Raw genomic sequence first — 19,248 nt, 5'->3', positions numbered from 1 at the left:
AAAAGAGAAAATCTCTTGTTCTTGAACTGGCTAAGTACAAACACACGATGATCAGTGTCCTGATGAGTGCTCCCCAGATCTCTTCCTCAGGGGCGCAGTCATCCTCCACAGTGATCAGGCACAGGATCACCACCAGGAGGCTGGCTTTGGCCAACACCTGCTCAATCCCTCAGCATCTCCTTGAGGGTGAGGCCCAAGGTGGGGACAAGGATACAGGTGTGTTCACTCTGGTCCACCTCCTTCACCTCCAAACCATAGACAAGCTGCAGGTACTCTGAGGCTTGACCGAGGACCACCAGGAAGTGGTCCTGGTAATATTTGAGGACACTATTCAGCACGTCTGCCTTTGTGATCGGCTCCTTGGCAAGATACCTGCTGAGCAGGAATTGCACCAGCTCTTTCTTCTTCACCCATAGTGCATCTGGGAGCGAGAACCTGGCATCTTCCTGGTCACGTGAGGTGCCTGGCACTTCATCTTGCCTGCTGAGGCCATGGTCTTCAGATTGGCTCCCCAGGGTGACAGCCATGGCAGTGGGAAAGGGGCAGACATCCAGAGGGCTCTGGGGGAGACTGGCTGTGGCAGCAGTAGCCACCTCCTGCAGGGTGGTCTGGAATGGGAGAGAGGAGGAGGAGGAAGCTGCATCTCCTTCCTTCACCTGCTCCACCTCCTCCACCTCCAGCTCCTCCTCCTTCTGTTACTCCTCACCCCAAATGAACTGTGCCTCCATCAGACACGAGTCCTCTCTTGGGTCCTGAAAGACTCTCTCAGGCTGGCGGAGCTCATGCATCCCAGGCATGATAACCGGGGTCGAACTGCAGACAGGAGTTCTGTCTGAGACAGGAGGCAGGGGGACAGATGGGGACTCAGGTCTGCAGCAAAGCGGGGCTGCGAGTGGCCTCGGCTGAGAAACCCTCCCTGGGTGGTCTGACTCGGGTCACTTACATATCTCCCCTTGAGGGGTGCTCTGGGGCCTCATAGAGGAGCTCCTGCAGATCAGCCTCACCCCTGGCTACGTGAAGGAGGACGTGAGGTGGCTCCCCAGGCTGCAGTCAGCACAGTGTGAGGTTCTGGATCTGACACGCTGGGGGGGATTAGGGCCTTGTGGGCTCCCCTCTGTGCTGGGATGGGGAGTCCCTGGTGCACACTCAGGGCACCCTCCTCACCTTGACTCCTGGCACTGCCTGGACCTCCTCTGCTCTCAGACCTGTGGACACGGGCCACAGACCTCTGCCTTCACCTCCTGGTTCCTGGAGCTCCTGTATCAAAACTGGAGGAGGCACCTAGGGGGTAGACTGTGGCACAGACTTGAGCCTTCTGTGCTGGTAGAAGGGATGAACTCTGCGAGGTCCCCCAGTTGTGGGGTGGTTGGTCCCCTCGGGACTCCTTTTTATTGCCCACTGTTCTCCTGGGATGTCCCGGTCCGCCCCTTTGTGGGCCTGCCTGGAAACTCAGAACAAGACCTGAGTCTGAACGGAAAGCACTGAGGGCCCTCATGTGTGGTGTCACCTGCCCAGGGCCTCCCACGGGTCCTAGACTGGGGAGATGCTCGGTGCTCACCACCCCCTCACCTCCCGCCTGGCCTCCTAACACTGACCACAGAGGTGGGGGCCTACTCAATCCTGCTTCAGTATCTCGGGAGTCAACCCTCTGCGGATCTGAAGCCTCCACCCTCTCCCCCTAATACCTCACCTCCAAAGGCCCCTAAGCCAGAGATCAATAAACTGCTCAACCCACTCTGGGGCCTCCAAGATCCACCACAAGGGCCAGGATCCCTCCCTGCCTTGGGGTCTAATAGCCTCAGTCCTTCCTCGCATGGAGCCTGAACTCCAGGAGGACCCGGGATTCTCCCGTCTGCCATTTTAGGGCCCCACCACTCCCAGGAGGTCCTCAGCCTCTCTGAAACCCGGATGTCAGGAAATGCTGCAGGAGGTCATCCTACCCGGGGACTACCAGGGTCCCCTGTGTTCTGGGGCCTGGCTCCCCTCAGACCTCCCTCGGGGTCCTCACCTTGACTCCTGCTAGGACCTAGGCTCCATCCTCTCCCTGTTTGAGGCCCAGCTCCTCACACCAGGGCCCCAGTCTCTCTGAGACCTGCATGTCAGGAAGACAGGACAGCCCTAGCGTGCTCTTCTCACCCCAGGGTCTCCCAGGGCAGATGACAGGGGCGGGGATCTATCGGGTCCCCTCAGTCTTCCCTTGGGGTCCCCTCAGTCCTCCCACAGAATCTTACCTTGTCTCCAGGCAGGACCTGGGATTCTCTCCTCTCCCAAAACCTGGCCCCGTCCCTCTTACCAGGTCCACAGTCTTTCTGAGACCCAGATATCACAAAGTGAGGACTGGCCTGGATTACTAATTCCACACCGAGAGATCTCGAGGGCCAAAAGTAGGGGCGTGATCTGTGGGGTCCCCTCAGATTGGGATCCAGGGTCCCCTGAGTCCTCCATCAGTGTACTCCCTGTGAATTCCTGGAGGACCTGGACCCTTCCCTTTGCCCACATGAGATCCCACCCCTTATCCTAGGTCTCCAGTCTGTCTGAGGCCCTGACAGGGAAGTCAGGACACCCTGTGAAGTGCTCATCCCACCACTGGGGATGCCCAGGGCTGGCAGCAGAGGCATGGAACTGTGGGGTCACCCGTGTTCTCCCTCTGGGTCCTCATCCTGAGCCTTGGCAGGTCCTGGGATGCCAAAGTCCAAAGCAGAGACCAGACCCTCACACCAAGGGCCTTACTGCCCTGAAGCCCCAGGAGGAGGCTGTGGACATTGCATCAGGGCTCCAAGCCAAGGTCTTCTTAGTGGCTGAGGATGCCATGGGCTGAGATGATGTCCTGGGAGTCCCTCAGCCTTCCCTCTGCTCTTCACCATGACTCTCAGCTAGTCTGGGCACTGACACCTTCTGCCCACCTGACTTTGCATCCCTTAGAGACCCAGCCCTCTTGAGCAAGGACAACTGAAAGGGAAACCGGGGTTGGGGGGCTCATTCCCACAACCCTGCTGGGGTCTCCCTGGGCTAAAAGCAGCGATGACCTGTATGTCCTGGGGCCCCAGAGCCCCCCTCAGGGGTCTACCTTGACTCCTAGTACAGCTGGGCTCCTTCACCCTGCTGACCTGAACCCAAGCTCTGTGACCCAGGCCGTCACTTCCCCACCTCCCAGTGGGATCAGTGATGTCACATCTGGACACCATGCCTCGTGGTCCCCTAAGGCTGTCAGGAGGGCCACACATGCATCCCCTGGGAACCCTCAGTCTCCTCTGGTCTTCACTTGGAGTCTCTGCAGGATGTGGGTCCCTCCCTCTGTCCACATGAGACTTGTCAACAGACCAGGTCTCTGACTCCAGGAGTTCACTGAGGAAGCCAGGTGGGGGTCTAGGTCTGACAGGCTGGCCCCAGGTCCCCAGGATCCCCACTAGAGGTGAAGTTGTATTCTATGGGATCCTCTGTTCTGGGGTAACTGGACCCCCTTGTCCTCACTGGGGGGGGGGCCTCCTTGACATTTTAGAGAAAACTGCAGTCCCGACACAGATGCTTGATGGGGGGGCTGTGGCACTTGTTACTGTGGGGGAGCACAAGGAACCATATATCTTCTCATGGGGCCCCCTTCACTGGTCACCAGACTTCAGAAATCTTTTGCAGAAAAGATGTTTCAGCTGTAGAGAGTAAACAGCAGCAGGTGAGTTAGGGGAACCCTTGGTTTGATGAGTAGATAATATTACCAACTGGAGTGACATGATTTTCACTGTTTAATTCTCATTCACAGAGAGGAATACATTTCACATGTCTGTGTGGTGTGTGTCCAATATATATGTATAATGTCTGGAGATTACCTGATCTTACATACTTATATATGGAGATACCAGGTATATGTACAGAGCAGGTCCTGTATGCTCCAGTACCCAGATGGATGTGTGTCCACACAGCCCTGAAGGGCACAGATACTCACTCCCCTGTGGATGCCGTGAGTCCACCAGACCCATGATCACTGTGCTTTAAAGGACAGGCTTCCCGCTGCCTGACATCCAGTCTGCAGGAGAGCTTGGAATCCCCAGGAGCTGGGAGAGAAGGGAGGAGAGGGGGCAGTGGAATGAGAGAGCAGGGCTGTAGCCTGAACATAAGAGCCATCCTCAGCGGGCTGGCCTCCAACCCCCACATCCAGGAGCCTTCTCCATGCTCACACCCTCCGTCCTACACCCTATCCCTCCTCTATGGCCCTCGTGTCCGCTTCAGTAGGGGTGGTTTCTGGATGGGGCTAGGGAGGCCACACGGGCAAAATCCTCTGTCAGTCTCTCATGGGCAATGGTGCCTGGCTTCACTGTTTTCTCCATTATGTGATCTGAGGCATCAGGTGGGAGGACAGCTGGATTCCCCTTGTCTGTCAGGGAGACAGGTCAGGCCCCTGGGGGGATGGGGCTTTGAACCCACACGAAGCTCAGTTTGAATACGTATCGTGCTACTGATAACCCAATGAAATCATGGACACCCAAAGTCTGGATTTCTCCAGCTGTAAAATGGGTCTCATAACAGTACAAGGTGAAAGCATCGGTGTGAGTTCCCATTTGATGTGAGCTGTCTGTAAAAAGCTTGGTCAGTGGATGTAGCTGTTGTTCCTGAGGGTCAGAGATGTACCTTCCCCAACACTGTGAAGGTTCCGAACCAGTACATATCTTCGGACCCTCATGTACATTGATTGATCTAGTTCTTCTTTTCTCCCTGAAAATCTTTTATGGGAAATGGCACATCTCACATGTCAGAACTGTTACATATGGCATAACTTGTCTAGACCGAGCAAGGGTGATGGTCACAGTCCTGGCCCAGGGCAGGGCAAATGCTCTGGGCTGTAGGAAACGGCCAGGGGGAGGAGCACAAAGACTCCCAGGTGGACCATCCTGATCCAAACCCCTCCACAAGGCTCTGAGAAAGAGGGTCCTCCCGGGGGACCCATTGGACGTCTAGGGAGCGTTTCTGCCTTGGACTTACCACCTCTTCTCCCAAGTGCATGTTTCCTTGGGTGTGGAACCTCATTCCGAATCTCCCCTGCACAGCCTGGAACTGGAGGGTCTCCTCTACACCCCATGATCTGAAACCATTCTTTCTCACACAAAGTCTTTCAAGGTGTGAAACGCTCTGAATTACCCATTTCTGATCCTAATGTGCTGTTTTCTTTCATATTTTTAATTTTGTTTTCGGCTTTTCCTTCTGGAAAGCAGTCAGGATAAGAATTATGTGCAGAGAACGTGAACCTGCTCACATAATGTGCCCAAAGCTGCTTCCTGATTGTTCAGGGAGGACTTTATTTTTTTATTTATTTATTTATTTTTTATTTTTTTAAATTTTTTATTGGAGGCTAATTATCTTACAATATTATATTGGTTGGTTTTGCCATACATTGACATGAATCCGCCCCGGGTGTACATGAGTTGCCCCTCCTGAACCTCCCTCCCACCTCCCTCCTCCCCTTATCCTCCCTCTGGGTCATCCCCGCACACCAGCTCCGAGCATCCTGTAACATGCATCGATCCTGAACTGGCGATTCATTTCACATATGATAATATACATGTTTCAGGACTTTAAAATGCTTTAGTCTGGCTGTGACTTTCCCAGTTTGATCCCTAGTGATTAGTCGGCCTGAGATATCGCTTGATGATGTCACACACCCAGACACACACACAGTTTCTACACACCTATTAGAATGGCCAAACTTTGCTCCTGGGACAACACCACACTCTGTTGAGGATTTGGACCATTGAGAACTCCCATTCATTGTTGGTGAGAATACAAAATGGCACAGGCATGTTGGAAGACAGCTTGGCAGTTCCTTACAAAACTAAACATGCTCTTACTGTATGATCCAGCAACCATATGGGTTGTTACCCAAAAGACTTGAGAACTTATGTCTACACAAAAACCTACACATGAATGTTTTTAGCAACTTTACTTATTATTGTCAAAACATAGATGCAAACCAGGCGTTCTTTAGTCAGTGAAAGGATAAACTTTGGTACATCTAGAGAGTGGAATTTCATTTACAATTGTCCAAACCAATAGAATGTACAATGCCAAGAGGGAATTCTAGTGTAACCTATAATCTCTGCGTGATTATGACATATCAGTGTAAGTTCCTCAGTTATAATTAATGTACCACTCTGGTGGGGTTCTTAATAACTGAGGAGGCTATGTTTGTTTGGAGCCGGGAAGTAAATGGAAAATCACTGTAGCATCTCTCTATTTTTGTGTTCATGGAAAAGTGCTGTAAAGAATAAAAATAAAAATCTTGGGTTTCCCTGGTGGCTCAGTGGTAAAGAATCCACCTACAAATGCAGGAGATATGGGCATTATCCCTGATCCGGGAAGATTTCACATGCTGTGGAGCTACTAAGCCGGTATGCTACAACCATTGAGCCTATGTCCTACAGCCCATGGGAAAATGGATTGGCTACCCACTACTGTGTTCTGGCCTGAAGAATTCCATGGACTGTATAACCAATGGAGTCGCAGAGTCAGACAAGACTGAGCGGCTTTCACTGGAGTCCATGAGCTACAGTTACTGGAGCCCAAGTGCCTAGAGCCCCTGCTCCACAACAAGAGAAGCTACAGACAGCAGTGAGAAGCTTTGCACCACAACTAGAGAGCAGCCCCTGCTCTCCACAACTAGAGTAAAGCCCGTGCAGCAACAAAGACCCAGAACAGCCAAAAATAAACAAATAAATAAAATTATATTTAAAAAGTCTTTTTAAAAACATAGTTATAAACAATATCTAAACAACAAAACATGAGAAAGCCCTGAAGAACAGTGAAGACTGTGCGGAGCTGGCTCGTGGGTTTGGGGGAGGGGGTGGGGAGCAGAGGGGAAGTGAGGGAGGAGCTCTGGGCTGCATAGGTGCAGAGGTGGGATGGCTAAAGAGACAAGGTTTTAAACTTTGCTCCAATTTCATCGCACAACGCTGAGGTGGCCCCAGTCCATAGGTATAAATACCCTGGGGTAACATTTGGACAGCCGTAAAGGCAGATTAATTGAGGTAACCGAAAGCAGAGACTCACTTTGCCAAAAAAGATCCGTCTAATCAAAGCTATGGTTTTTCCAATAGTCATGTATGGATGTGAGAGTTGGACCATAAAGAAAGCTGAGTGCCGATGAATTGATGCTTTCGAACTGTGCTGTTGGAGAAGACTCTTGAGAGTCCCTTGGACTGCAAGGAGATCCCACCAGTCCATCCTAAAGGAAATCAGTCCTGAGTGTTCATTGGAAGGACTGATGCTGAAGCTGAAACTCCAATACCTTGGCCACCTGATGCAAAGAACTGACTCATTGGAAAAGACCCCGATGCTGGAAAAGATCGAAGGTGGGAGGAGAAGGGGTCGAGAGAGCATGAGATGGTTGGATGGCATCACCGACTCGACTTACGTGAGCGTGAGTAAGCTTCGGGAGTTGGTGATGGACAGGGAAGCCTGGCGTGCTGCAGTCCATTGGGTCGCAAAGAGTCAGACATGACTGAGTGACTGAACTGAACCAAACTGATTCCTGAGTCTGTGCAAATATCTACCTGACATACCAGCCAGCAAAGGACTTCAGTTCAGTTCAGTTCAGTTCAGTCACTCAGTCGTGTCCGACTCTCCGCGACCCCATGAATCACAGCACGCCAGGCCTCCCTGTCCATCACCAACTCCCGGAGTTCACTCAAACTCATGTCCATCGAGTCGGTGATGCCATCCAGCCATCTCATTCTCCGTCGTCCCCTTCTCCTCCCGCCCCCAACCTTTCCCAGCATCAGAGTCTTTTCCAGTGAGTCAACTCGTCGCATGAGGTGGCCAAAGTATTGCAGTTTCAGCTTTAGCATCAGTCCCTCCAATGAACATCCAGGATTGATCTCCTCTAGAATGGACTGGTTGGATCTCCTTGCAGTATAAGGGACTCTCAAGAGTCTTCTCCAACACCACAGTTCAAAAGCATCGATTCTTCGGCGATCAGCCTTCTTCACAGTCCAACTCTCACATCCATACACCTTTCTTTAAAAAGTGCTATCTCAACAGATACAAAGAAGAAACTAAATATAGGACTGGAGTATGCGATAGATCTAAACAGTAATAGCAGATACTCTTTAACAAATTAAGTATATATATGGTGGCTCAGTGGTAAAAGCATCTGCCTGCAATGCAGGAGATGCAAGAGACTTGAGTTCAGTCCCTGGGTCAAGAAGATCCCCTGGAAGGAAATAGCAAACCACTCCAGTATTCTTGCCTAGAGAATCCCATGAACAGAGGAGCTGGCATGCTACAGTCCATAGGGTTGCAAAAAGTTGGACATGACTGAAGCAATTGAGCAGCAGCACTGTAGTCCAAAAATTAATACATAGCTAAAAATCCAAACATACACCCACATATACATGTTTCGTACATACATTGTGGTTTGGCCATGTATGAGTATATAAGCACATATAATCATTTTTTTTTAAGTCACTCAGTTGTGTCTGACTCTTTGTGAATCCATGAACTATAGAGTCCATGGAATTCTCCAGGCCAGAACACTGGAGTGGGTAGCTTTTCCCTTCTCAAGGGGATCCTCCCAACCCAGGGATTGAACCAAGGTCTTCCGCATTGCAGGCGGATTCTTTACCAACTGAGCCACAAAAGAAGCCCAAGCATACTGTGGTGGGTAGCCTAAATTTCGAACTGTGGTGTTGGAGAAGACTCTTGAAAGTCCCTTAGACAGCAAGGAGATCAAATCAGTCAGTCCTAAAGGAAATCAACCCTGAATATTCATTGGATATGATGTCATATGTGACGCCACTGACCCCTCTGTGAGGAGAGAAGTGAGGGCCTGGGTCACAGCCCTCGGGATCAGGTCAGCAGAGTGAAGGAGCCCAGCAGTGCTAGGAGTCAAGGTAGACCCCTGAGGGGGGCGCTGGGACCCCAAGACATAGAGGTGGTCACTGCTTTTAGTCCAGGGAGACCCTGGTCGCTGCATGAGCACAAGGTTGCAGAGACACTGGAGACTTGATATAAGGGGAGGGGCCTCAAAGGGGAAGGGGAGGATCTTAGGATCTGAAAAAGTCTGGGTGAGGACCCTGAGGGAGGACTGTGGGGACTCTGGACCCCATTATTGAGTGGGCTCTGGGAGGACTTGGGCGAGATGAATACATACCGTATTTCTTGACATCTGGGTATCAGTGAGACTGGAGATCTGGTATGGGGGAGTGGCCTCAGGTGGGCAGAGGGAAGAATCCCAGCTCCGGCAGGGAGTCAAGCTGAGGATCTTGAGGGAGGACTGAAAAGACCATGGAACCCAATCAGAGGAAACCTCAGAGAAGCCTTTTGCTGCTGTTGGTCCTTGGTGGCCCGGGGGTAGGATGAGCCCAACATGCGTGGTCTAACTTCCTGATATCCGGGTTACAGCTTGGGGTCCTGAAACAGCGGGCGGGCTTCCTGACATCCAGGTCTCAGACTGGGGACTTTGCACATGAGGCACGGACTCAGGTGGGCCGATTCCCAGGTCCTGTGGTGTGTCAAGTTGAGGTCACTGAGGGAGGACTAGGGTACCGTGGACCGCAATCAGAGGAGACCTCAGAGTAGCCCGTCTCTGTTATCAGTCCAGGGTGTCCATGGGATAGAATGAGCGAAACCGGCATGGTCTGACTTCCTGACTTCTGGGTCTTGGAGAGACTGGAGCCCTGGTACAAGGGCCCAGGACTTCAGTTGGTGAGAGGCGAGAATCCCAGGTCCTGACTGGAGGCAAGGTGAGGTGCCTGAAGGAGGACCGACGGAAGCCTACAGATCCCCGCCCCTGTAGTTGCCCTGGGACCCCTTGTGGTGAGAAGAGAACACTAAGCCTGTCTGACTTCCTGACATGCGGGTCTCAGAGAGAGCAGGGACTTGGTGTGAGGAGCCGGGCCTCAGGTAGGGAGAGGACAGAGCCCAGGTCCTACCGGGAGTCAGGGTGAGGACACTGAGGGAGGAGTGGAACCCAACCCCGGAACAGAGGGGACCCTGGTAGTCCCCGGGCGGGATGATCATGTGCAGGATTTCCTGACATCCGGGTCTCAGAGAGCCTGGGGACCTGGTGGAAGTGATGGGGTTTCAACATGGCGGACGGGACAATCGCGGGTCCTGCCTAGAGTCTAGGCTCCATGCGAGGAAGGACTGAGGCTGTTAGACCCCGAGGCAGGGAGGGATCCTTGCTCTTGCGCAGGGAGGGGCAGGGTGGGGGCGGTCTTGGAGGCCCCAGAGAGGGGGGAGCAGTTTATTCACCTCTTTCTTAGGGGCCTTAAGGTGAGGTGTTCTGGTGGAGGGCGGAGGCTTCAGGTCTGCAGAGGCTGGACTCCCTGGACCCCGAGGGAGGACTGAGCAGACGCCCGCCCCTCCGTTCAGTGCTGGGAGGCCAGGTAGGACGTGAGAAGTGAGGACCCAGCATCTCCCCAGCCTAGGACCCGCCGGAGGCCCTAGGCAGGTGCGGCCGCGTATGGGACCCCTCAGCACTTTCTGTCCAGACTTAGCTCTTGTTCTGAGTTTCCCTGCAGGCCCCCAAATGGGGAGGGTCCAGGCCACTCCAGTGGAAAAGTGAGCACTACACGTGAGCCCCGATGGGACTACCCACCCCAGATCTGGAGGGACCTCACAGAGTCAACCCCTCCTACCAGCACAGAAGGCCTAGGTCTGTGCCACACTCTACCCCCGAGGTGCCCCTTCCATTTGTCTCACAGGAGCTCTAGGAACCAGGAAGCAAAGGTGGAGGCCTGAGGTCTGTGTTCTGAGGCCACAGGAGTGCCAGGAGTCAAGGTGAGGAGGGTGTCCTGAGTGTGCACAGGGGCTCCCCATCCCAGAACAGAAGGGACCTCAAAACGCCCTAATTCCCCCCATCTTGTCAGCCCCAGAACCTCAGGCTGTACTTGCTGCACCCTGAATCAGAATTTCTCTTCCTCATTTGACAGGGGACTTACCACCAAGGAGGAGTGCCCCTGTAACGCCCAAGAGCAGCCCTCAAGGAAGACCAGTAAGCAGCCTCAGTCAGAGCCACCCGAGGCACATTTCAAAACTGAGACCATTTACACTCTCTCTCTTTCCCAGGTCAGTGGTCTCCATTTTCCCCCTGCCACAACCACACTGGGCACAAGACCCCAGTCATCATGCCTGTGGTCCCGACGAATGAGCTCTACACTCCTGAGGAAGACCTTCAGGGTCAAATCCAGGCCCAGGGTACAGTGGAGGTGCCGCTTCTGGGGGCTGAGGCGGAGGATGCCTCAACCCCTCTGGCCTCCTCCCCTCCAGTCTCATCTTCCGCTGCCGCCGTGGATGCGGAGATCTTGCTCAAGCAGGCTCTGAGTGTGATGACGACACAACTACTGGAGTTCCTGCTCCTCAAGTATGGCACCAAGGAGCCGATTTTCCAGGCTGAAATGCTGAATACGGTCCTCAGGGATAACCAGGCCCACTTCCCCGTGGTCTTCCGTAAAGCCACGCAGTGCCTGCAGCTGGTCTTTGGCCTGGATTTGAAAGAGGTGGACCCCAGAGAGCACATCTATGCCATGGTCCCCACCCTGGGCCTCACCCTCAATGAGATGCAGAGGGATGGGCAGAGCATGCCAAAGGCTGGCCTCCTGGTGGCGGCCCTGAGCCTGATTCTCCTAGAAGGGGACCGGGTCCCTGAGGAGAAGGTCTGGGGGGCACTTAGCAGGATGGGGGTATTTGCTGGGATAGAGCACGGCATCTATGGGGAGCCCAAGGAGCTGCTGACCCAAGTGTGGGTGCGGGCGGGGTACCTGCAGTACCGGCAGGTGCCTCACAGCCACCCTGCTCGTTACGAGTTCCTGTGGGGTCCCCGGGCCTATGCGGAGACCAGCAAGCAGCAAGTCAAGGACTACCTGCGCAGGGTCAATGGCAGGGGTCCCAGGTTCTTCCCACCCCGGTGTGCAGAGGTGTGAGGCAGGAGGAAGAGGGGCCCTGAGCCTGAGCAGCAGCCAGGCTCCTTTCAGGCCCACATCCAGCAGCTTGTCCTGGGGGTAGGAAGGGAGGCTGAGCCTTCCCTGTGTGTTTGAAGAGGGAGCATTCAGCCTTAGTCGTGACGGCCTGGGCCAGTTGGGGGAACTGGTGTGTAGCATCTTTGGCTTCCTGTTCTCTAAATGACATGGAGATCCACTTCTGCTTCCTTTAGAAATGTTTCAAATGTTGTTCCTTTTAATAGGAGGCTTAATGAGCTTCAGTGTCGCACCATGTCAGTAACGTTGATCACAGTGTGTTTGTGCTTACCCAGGTCAAGAACAAGAGTTTTGCTGTTTCTCAAAAGTCATTGTGAACACTTTCGTTTTATTTTGTGACCCTGAACAAGATTCCATGGACTTGGAATATAACTATTTTGGAAGTATGATATTACTTAGTAAGAATTAAAAAATAAAATGTATTTGAGCTGAGTTCCTCTATACTTCTTGTCTGTCCTTTTATACAGCTGAACTATCTCTGTTCAATTGGATTTTTTCAAGTTATTATTTAAGAAAGTACACAAAGCCTGATCAGACTTATTATGTGCCCCACTCTGGCTCATTTACTCCAGAGACCTTTGTGGAGCCTGTGCTCAGTGGAAAGCCCTGTGTTAGCAGTGGGGACACTAGGAGAAGCAGGACACCCCAACACCTAGAGTGATGATCTAAGAGCTGCAGTCACATGCGGAAGGTGGAGAGACATCCCCTAGTTCCACAGAACAGGGGAACCAGGGGCAGGGTACAGGAGGAGCACTTGAGTGTCGGTGCCTGAGCCAGGGTGGTTTGGGGCTTTGGGAAACTGCGTTCATTCTGTGAGAGGTGATGGTAATTAACCTGGGCGGTGGCAGCAGCCTGAGTTATACACAGTGTCTTATGAGTGAGAAGAAAATCTGAAATGGGACATACACATTAGAAGATCCTCTTCTGTCCTAGATAAATTTCCTGGGGCAGGAAGGGAAGTTACACTACGGTCAGGAACAGTTAGACACCTGTTTATGCTGCTTTGGGAGTGGACTTTGGTTTGCTGCACAATCTACTCAGTCTTGGAGAATATACTTGAAGAAGTCTTGGTAAGCACTCCCAAACTTTTGGTAGGATTTTAATGGAATGTCTTCTTTGAAACTGGTGGCTGTGCACTTAACCTAAAGGATCAGCTTATCCAGGTGTTCAGGCCCTAAAGCCATAGATGAGGAGGGGTTATGGAAACCACAGTGGCAAAATCTGCACTGAACTTGAATTCAGACACCTCAGAATCCTCCCTGGAGTTGAAAAGTGCTGCATTGTGCATATCCTAGCTGGATTTTATAAGAAAACTCCCACTGTTCTTGTCCTCTAACTGTCGCTTGTCTGATACCTGCCCCTCATGAAGCTCAGGGCTGTTGGGGAGCCTGTGGGCACCTGTGCAGGTGCTCAGGCAAGTTCCATCATGTGGAGGCAGCCGGGACTTCCAGCAGGAGACTGTGTCTGGCATCAGGAGGCAGGGGCACATCCTTAGCTCGCTGAGACTGTGGGTGCTATCACTGCAGAGGGAAGGGCAGAAAGAGCACTGGAGGGAGCCGGGGGGACCCTCTCTGACATTCCCAAGAGCCTTGGAAGCTAAATCAGATCTTGCATTTGAAAGTGCCGATGATACAGAGTGGTGACTAGAAACAGTTGGAGATTCAATGCATGTTTGGCTTTCCCAGAAACTCCTCAACATACGACGGGCATTGTGTTCATCACAAGCTATACCTACCAGCACCGAATACACTGCAAGGCAGGGGAGAGACTCCAGGTCCTTGTCCATGTGTCTTTTCCCTCTGCTTACTGGAAGCTGCATGCAGGAAACATGGGATCCTAGGTAAACCTACAACAGTTTGGGAATAAATACAAGACCAATTCACCAATTTAAATACAAGTACACCCGGGGTGGATTCATGTCAATGTATGGCAAAACAAATACAATATTGTATATAAAAAATAAGAAAGCTGTGGGACATATACACAATGGAATATTACTCAGCCATTAAAAAGAATACATTTGAATTGGTTCTAATGAGGTGGATGAAACTGGAGCCTATTATACAGAGTGAAGTAAGCCACAAAGAAAAACACCAATACAGTATAGTAAAGCATATATATGGAATTTAGAAAGAAGGTAACAATAACCCTGTATGCGAGACAGCAAAAGAGATACAGATGTACAGAACAGTCTTTTGAACTCTGTGGGAGAGGGCGAGGGTGGGATGATTTGGGAGAATAGCACTGAAACATGTAAAATATCATATGTGAAATGAATCACCATTCCAGGTTTGATGCATGGTTCAGGGTGCTCGGAGCTGGTGCACTGGGATGACCCAGAGGGATGGGATGGGGAGGGAGGTGGGAGGGGGGTTCAGGATGCGGAACACATGTACACTCATGGTGAATTCAAGTCAATGTATGGCAAAACCAATACAATATTGTAAAGTAAGTAAATACTGTAAATTAATTAAATTAATAAAAATAAAAATAATAAATAAATAAATACAAAGACAGAAAAAAAACTTTTCATATAAATAACAATAGCACATTGTTTGGGGGAAAAGCATCCCATTTGTGCTGATATCTGGGATGGGGTGGAAAGATATTCTGGATGCAGGTTTGTGCCACATCCATGGGCTGAGCTCCCAAGAAGCAGAAAATGCTCCTTCCTGACTGACTGATGGAAGTTCTGTCCAGGCTCAGTCCATTCAGGGCCAAGGTGAGGACCTGGGCTCTTCCCAGTGGCACTGATCTTGTGAGGCAGCAGTGAGCATTTGTGTGAAGTGAGATCTTAATTCTCTGCCCAGGAATTGATCCTGGGTAACCTAGATGAGAGCCAGGAATCCTAGCCAGGAGACTAGCAAGGGCTAGAGGCTGAAAGCTGTTTTGTCATGGATCATTGCCTCCAGTGAAAAATGCATTTATCACAGAGACAGAAACTGCAAATGCAGGTGCAAAGTGTATCGTTAGAAACAACACAACAAGTGGGAGAGCACATAAAGAAATAGTTTAGTTGAGACAGAAACAAGGCAGAGATGCAATCCTGGTGAGAAAGAGTGTGGATGTCACACCTGGTGAGCAGGAGCACAGTCAAGAGGCGGTAAAGATTTGTCTTCCTTCCGGCCAATTATCTGGTTTCTTTTCCACACCTGACCTACCCTGGGACACTCCCCTGCATTCATACACACACCCCTCAGCCAAGATGGATCTCAAAGTGAAGGTTTCTGTGAGGATCAAGACTCATTATGGTCTGGCATTATCCCTTGACTTTTGACTCACAAGGAGCCTTTTTTCACATGTCTGGTGTCTCCCTTGTCCCAAAAGATGGGGGAGTGGAGATATTTTATCCTTTACTCAAACAGGGTTTTGCCCCTCTTTGTCCTTGCCATGACTGTTACTTTAGGTATTTATAACAGACAAACCCTGGCTATTTACGCTGTCTCTATTGTTTTATTCATTTCAGAGAGCAAACAGGAGGCTGATTGTAAGTGCCTCAACTGTAGCTGAACTATTCCTTGTCACAGGGAATACTAACATTTCTAAGTATCCAGCCTGAAGCCCACTTCTTTGTGCTTCATGAAATGCAAACAGGAGGCCAATTGAAAATGTCTAACTCGGAGTCCATTCATTCATACTCCTCTGCCTTACTGTGTGATGCATAAATACTTTTATCGTAATAGTACTGGTAAATGCTTGCTAGTTCTGTTCCGTTTATTCTCTGGGACAAGAAGATGATCTGACCTGCCAAAATAACCATCAGGGCACAGAAGCCTTGAGATATAGCTTTGTGATTGAGTCCAACACAAATACATGGGGGTCATATTCCTGGAACTTCTGACAGGGCACAGGGATCATCCCAGCCCATGACTTCAACCTCCAAAGGCTAAGTCTGTGTGTGTAACTTGCATTTCATTCTGTTATTCACTTCTGGTGCCATTTAAGAGCACGGTGGTCATAGTAATTTTCAGAAGGCAGACATCAAAAAGGAAGACCCTGCAGAGATCAACCTAATCAAGGTGAGGGGTTCAGGCCACTGTATGATCCCCAATTGATCCTGTGAGTAGTCTCTCACAACGAGCTTCCCCCAGAGAGGCAGCCCCTTCAGTGGAGGGCAATTCCAGAGAAGACTTTTGCTCTGAGTCCTCATCCACCAACACCCGTGGCCCTGGGCAAATGAGTGGGCTAGTGACAAAGAGGAGATCTGGGTGGCACCACAGCATCCATTATAATCCACCCCTCCCAGCACTGACATACACTCCCTTCATCTGGAGAGTTGGCCTCCTCTGAGGACAGCTCCTTGAGGATTCTGGTTGGTCTCCACTCCTCCTAAAGAAGCTCAGAGAGAAAGACTGGACAAATGCTGGGCCCTCACAGTTGCAGCAGCTGCTGCACCACAACTGACGGTCACTCTCTCTTGCCTGAGATCCGTTCTAAATCCCCTGCACTCTCAGCCAGGACCTCGGCCATTTCCAGGAAAATGGAGCAGGAACCCAAGACACATCACCTGGCTGTTAGAGATGTTTCCTCGCTGTTCCCCCTGTGCCAGAGTAACCCACACACTCCTTAGGATCAAGGTCAGCTCTGCCTTCCAGGATGGGGACAGTTCTCTGTGTGTTCTGGTCCCGAGCAGGAGGATTCCGAGTGCCTAGATGGGAACCGTGACTCATAGATTGGTAGGACTGCTATTGTATCTCCTGGGGAAAACTTCTTCCTTTGGGAACAGCCTGTTGTGTGTCACCACCATCAATAGGGCAACCAGTAGCCACATGAGGCTACTGTGAACTGTATTGTGAACTCAAATGTGCTTAGTGTATCCCAGGGCCTGGCCTTCTACCATAATATAATGTGAAGTCAAATGTAAATAGCTAGATGTGGCTAATGTGGATAGTCCTGCTGTGGAAGTATAGAACCTCCTCGTGGGAGACTGGAAGTCCAAGTTCCCTGTGGGTCACTGGCAGTGATGGTAGGTGGGGTCATGGGTCATTGGGAGTGGTGATCAGTGGGGTCACTCTACCCTCTGGTTCAAGGACCATGCATCTTACCTTGTGGGGGAACTAAGGATGACAGATGTGGAGCGTGTCCGGTCCCTGGAGGGTGACACCCCAGCACCACGGGCTCTCATATCCCAGTGTGCACATCACGTCTGCTTTGTAGAGGTCATTCCATTCCTCCAGAAGATCAGCAGCTTCTGGAAGGTGGAGGCTGAGATAGCGACTTTGGATCTCATGGGCACTTGGCCTCTGAGCCTCTGGTGTCCTATTAGAGGGTCTCTTGGTCCTGGATGGTTTTATGAAATATTCTGTGTCACTCAGTCCTGCATTCTGTGAGCCCTCAAATAGAGGCACCAGACAAGGCACTGCTAGCAGGAAAGCGAAACCCACATCTAGAACGTGTACCTATCAATTTCAGCAAAGATAGACCTCTCCTCCATCAAGGATGAAAGTGAGATATTTGATCAACTCACCATTAGTAGCTCAATGGTCTTCTTGAGGAACAGTATGACACTGAGGATTCAGCAGTAGTCTGTGATGAAATTAATATAATTTTATATATAGAAATATATATGAAATTAATATGTATAGAATTATATATTTATATACACACATTTATATATATATATATATATATATTATAGAAAGGCAACCACATCAGGATGGGTACGCTGGGCAGAGTCATGGTATAGTCAAGAACCATACCCTGGGTGGGCAATGCACAAATGGTAGGATAATAGTCACTGCAGATGTCCTTCCCAGGAAGTGACGGGTCCGAGCCCCATGCTGTGCACCTAGCCTGTAGGTCATGCATCGGGACAACATACCCACAAAACATTTGGGTTTAAAAGGAAACAGGTTTACTCTTAGGAGAGCCAGGCAGCTTTAGCAGCTAGAGACCACTCTTTCAATACATATGGAAAATCTCACCCACTCCAATACTCTGTGTGGAAGCAGTAATTTGAAAGAGCCTGCGCGAGACCCACCTGCTCATCTCTGAGAGCTCCTGGAGAGGCAGTAGGTAAATGGAGCTCACCCTGGGGCAGAGCTACTGGTGGCAGCCACCTGAGGGCGCTGGTTCTACCAAAGGACATGGGTGCTGGCAAGTGCCATTTTGAAATCCTCCCTCTCACTTATGGCAAGATATCTCAGCCCCACCAGGCAGCTTGTTGGCATCAGTACTGGGAAGACTCAGACCAAACAGATAGGTGAGCATGACCACAGCCCCACCCATGAGCACGCCAGTTGCATTAGGACCCTCACTGCATCCAACAGTGAGAAGGAAGCAACCCCAGGTCCACTGTAGCCCTACAGCCTGCCATGTCAGGTCCAAGCCCACCCACTAATGGGCCAGCAGCAGACCAGGGACCCTATAGGAGCTGGATTTCCAGAGAAGGAAGAGACTTGATTCAGGGCACCCTGGACCCTGAAACCAGCTGTGTCAGGAATGAGTTCCACACAACAGCAGGCTAACACTAGATCTGGGAACCCTTGGCTGTGTAACCATCCACCCCAGAACACTGCTCCACCCACCAGTGTGCTGGCACTAGACCTGGGACCACCCAGGTCTCAGAAGCCAGACACCTCATGATCCAACTGCACCTACTGGTGATCATCAGCCTCTGCACAAGGTAAGGCCTGGCAACCAAGCAGACCAGGGGTCAGCCATGCCTACCAGGCTGCCCACCCCAGTCAGCCTGCCTCAAGCGAAGGGACCAAGCAGTCCCCACGGGGGCAAAACTAGAGAATATATTTTTGGTGACAAGAGGGCAGGGAACTGTTGGGATACATAGGTTGTCTCCTTCCAAAGACCACTACTCCAAGATCAAGAAATAAAACCAACTGCTAAAGATATAGAAATAAAAATAGCTAATTAGAAAAAATGAGGGGACAGAATATGTTCCAGTTGAAGGAATGAGATAAAATCCCAGGAGAAAAACTAAGTGAAATGGAGAAAACAATTTACCAAATAAAGAGTTTAAGGTAATGATCGTAAAGATGCTGAAAGAATTTGAGAGAATAGATGTACATAGTGAGAAGTTACATAGTGAAAGTAGACAGAACCACCAGACCATTCAGGTATGACCTAAATCAAATCCCTTACAATTATACAGTAGAAGTGACAAATAGATTCAAGGGATTAGATCTGATAGACAGAGTGCCTGAAGAACTATGGATGGAGGTTTGTGACATTGTAAAGGAGGCAGTGATCAAGACCACCCCCAAGAAAAAGAAATGCAAAAAAGCAAAGTGGTTGTCTGACAAGGCCTTACAAATAGCTGAGAAAAGAA

The 19,248-nt window shown here is 50.7% G+C and overlaps 2 protein-coding genes across 2 annotated transcripts; one reads left to right on the top strand and one right to left on the bottom strand.

Annotated features, from left to right (window-relative positions):
- Window positions 1–161: 161 nt before the first annotated feature.
- Window positions 162–5,019, bottom strand: LOC148773505 (melanoma-associated antigen 8-like). The gene is made up of 3 exons (XM_088834316.1): window positions 4,975–5,019; window positions 1,165–1,281; window positions 162–608 (listed from the first exon to the last, which is right to left on the bottom strand). Exons 1-3 carry the CDS (start codon window positions 5,017–5,019, stop codon window positions 162–164), a joined length of 609 nt encoding a protein of 202 aa, XP_088690442.1.
- A 6,095-nt stretch (window positions 5,020–11,114) lies between these two features.
- Window positions 11,115–11,909, top strand: LOC148773504 (melanoma-associated antigen 10-like). Its single transcript, XM_088833898.1, has one exon. It carries the CDS (start codon window positions 11,115–11,117, stop codon window positions 11,907–11,909), a length of 795 nt encoding a protein of 264 aa, XP_088690024.1.
- The last annotated feature ends 7,339 nt before the right edge of the window (window positions 11,910–19,248 follow it).

The sequence above is a fragment of the Moschus berezovskii genome, chromosome X (assembly GCF_049115385.1).
Source record: "Moschus berezovskii isolate FMDL1 chromosome X, NW_MosBer_1.0, whole genome shotgun sequence".
Lineage (NCBI taxonomy): Eukaryota > Metazoa > Chordata > Mammalia > Artiodactyla > Moschidae > Moschus > Moschus berezovskii.
Note: the sequence above shows the minus strand (reverse complement) of the source record. Positions and strands in the feature narration are given on the sequence as shown.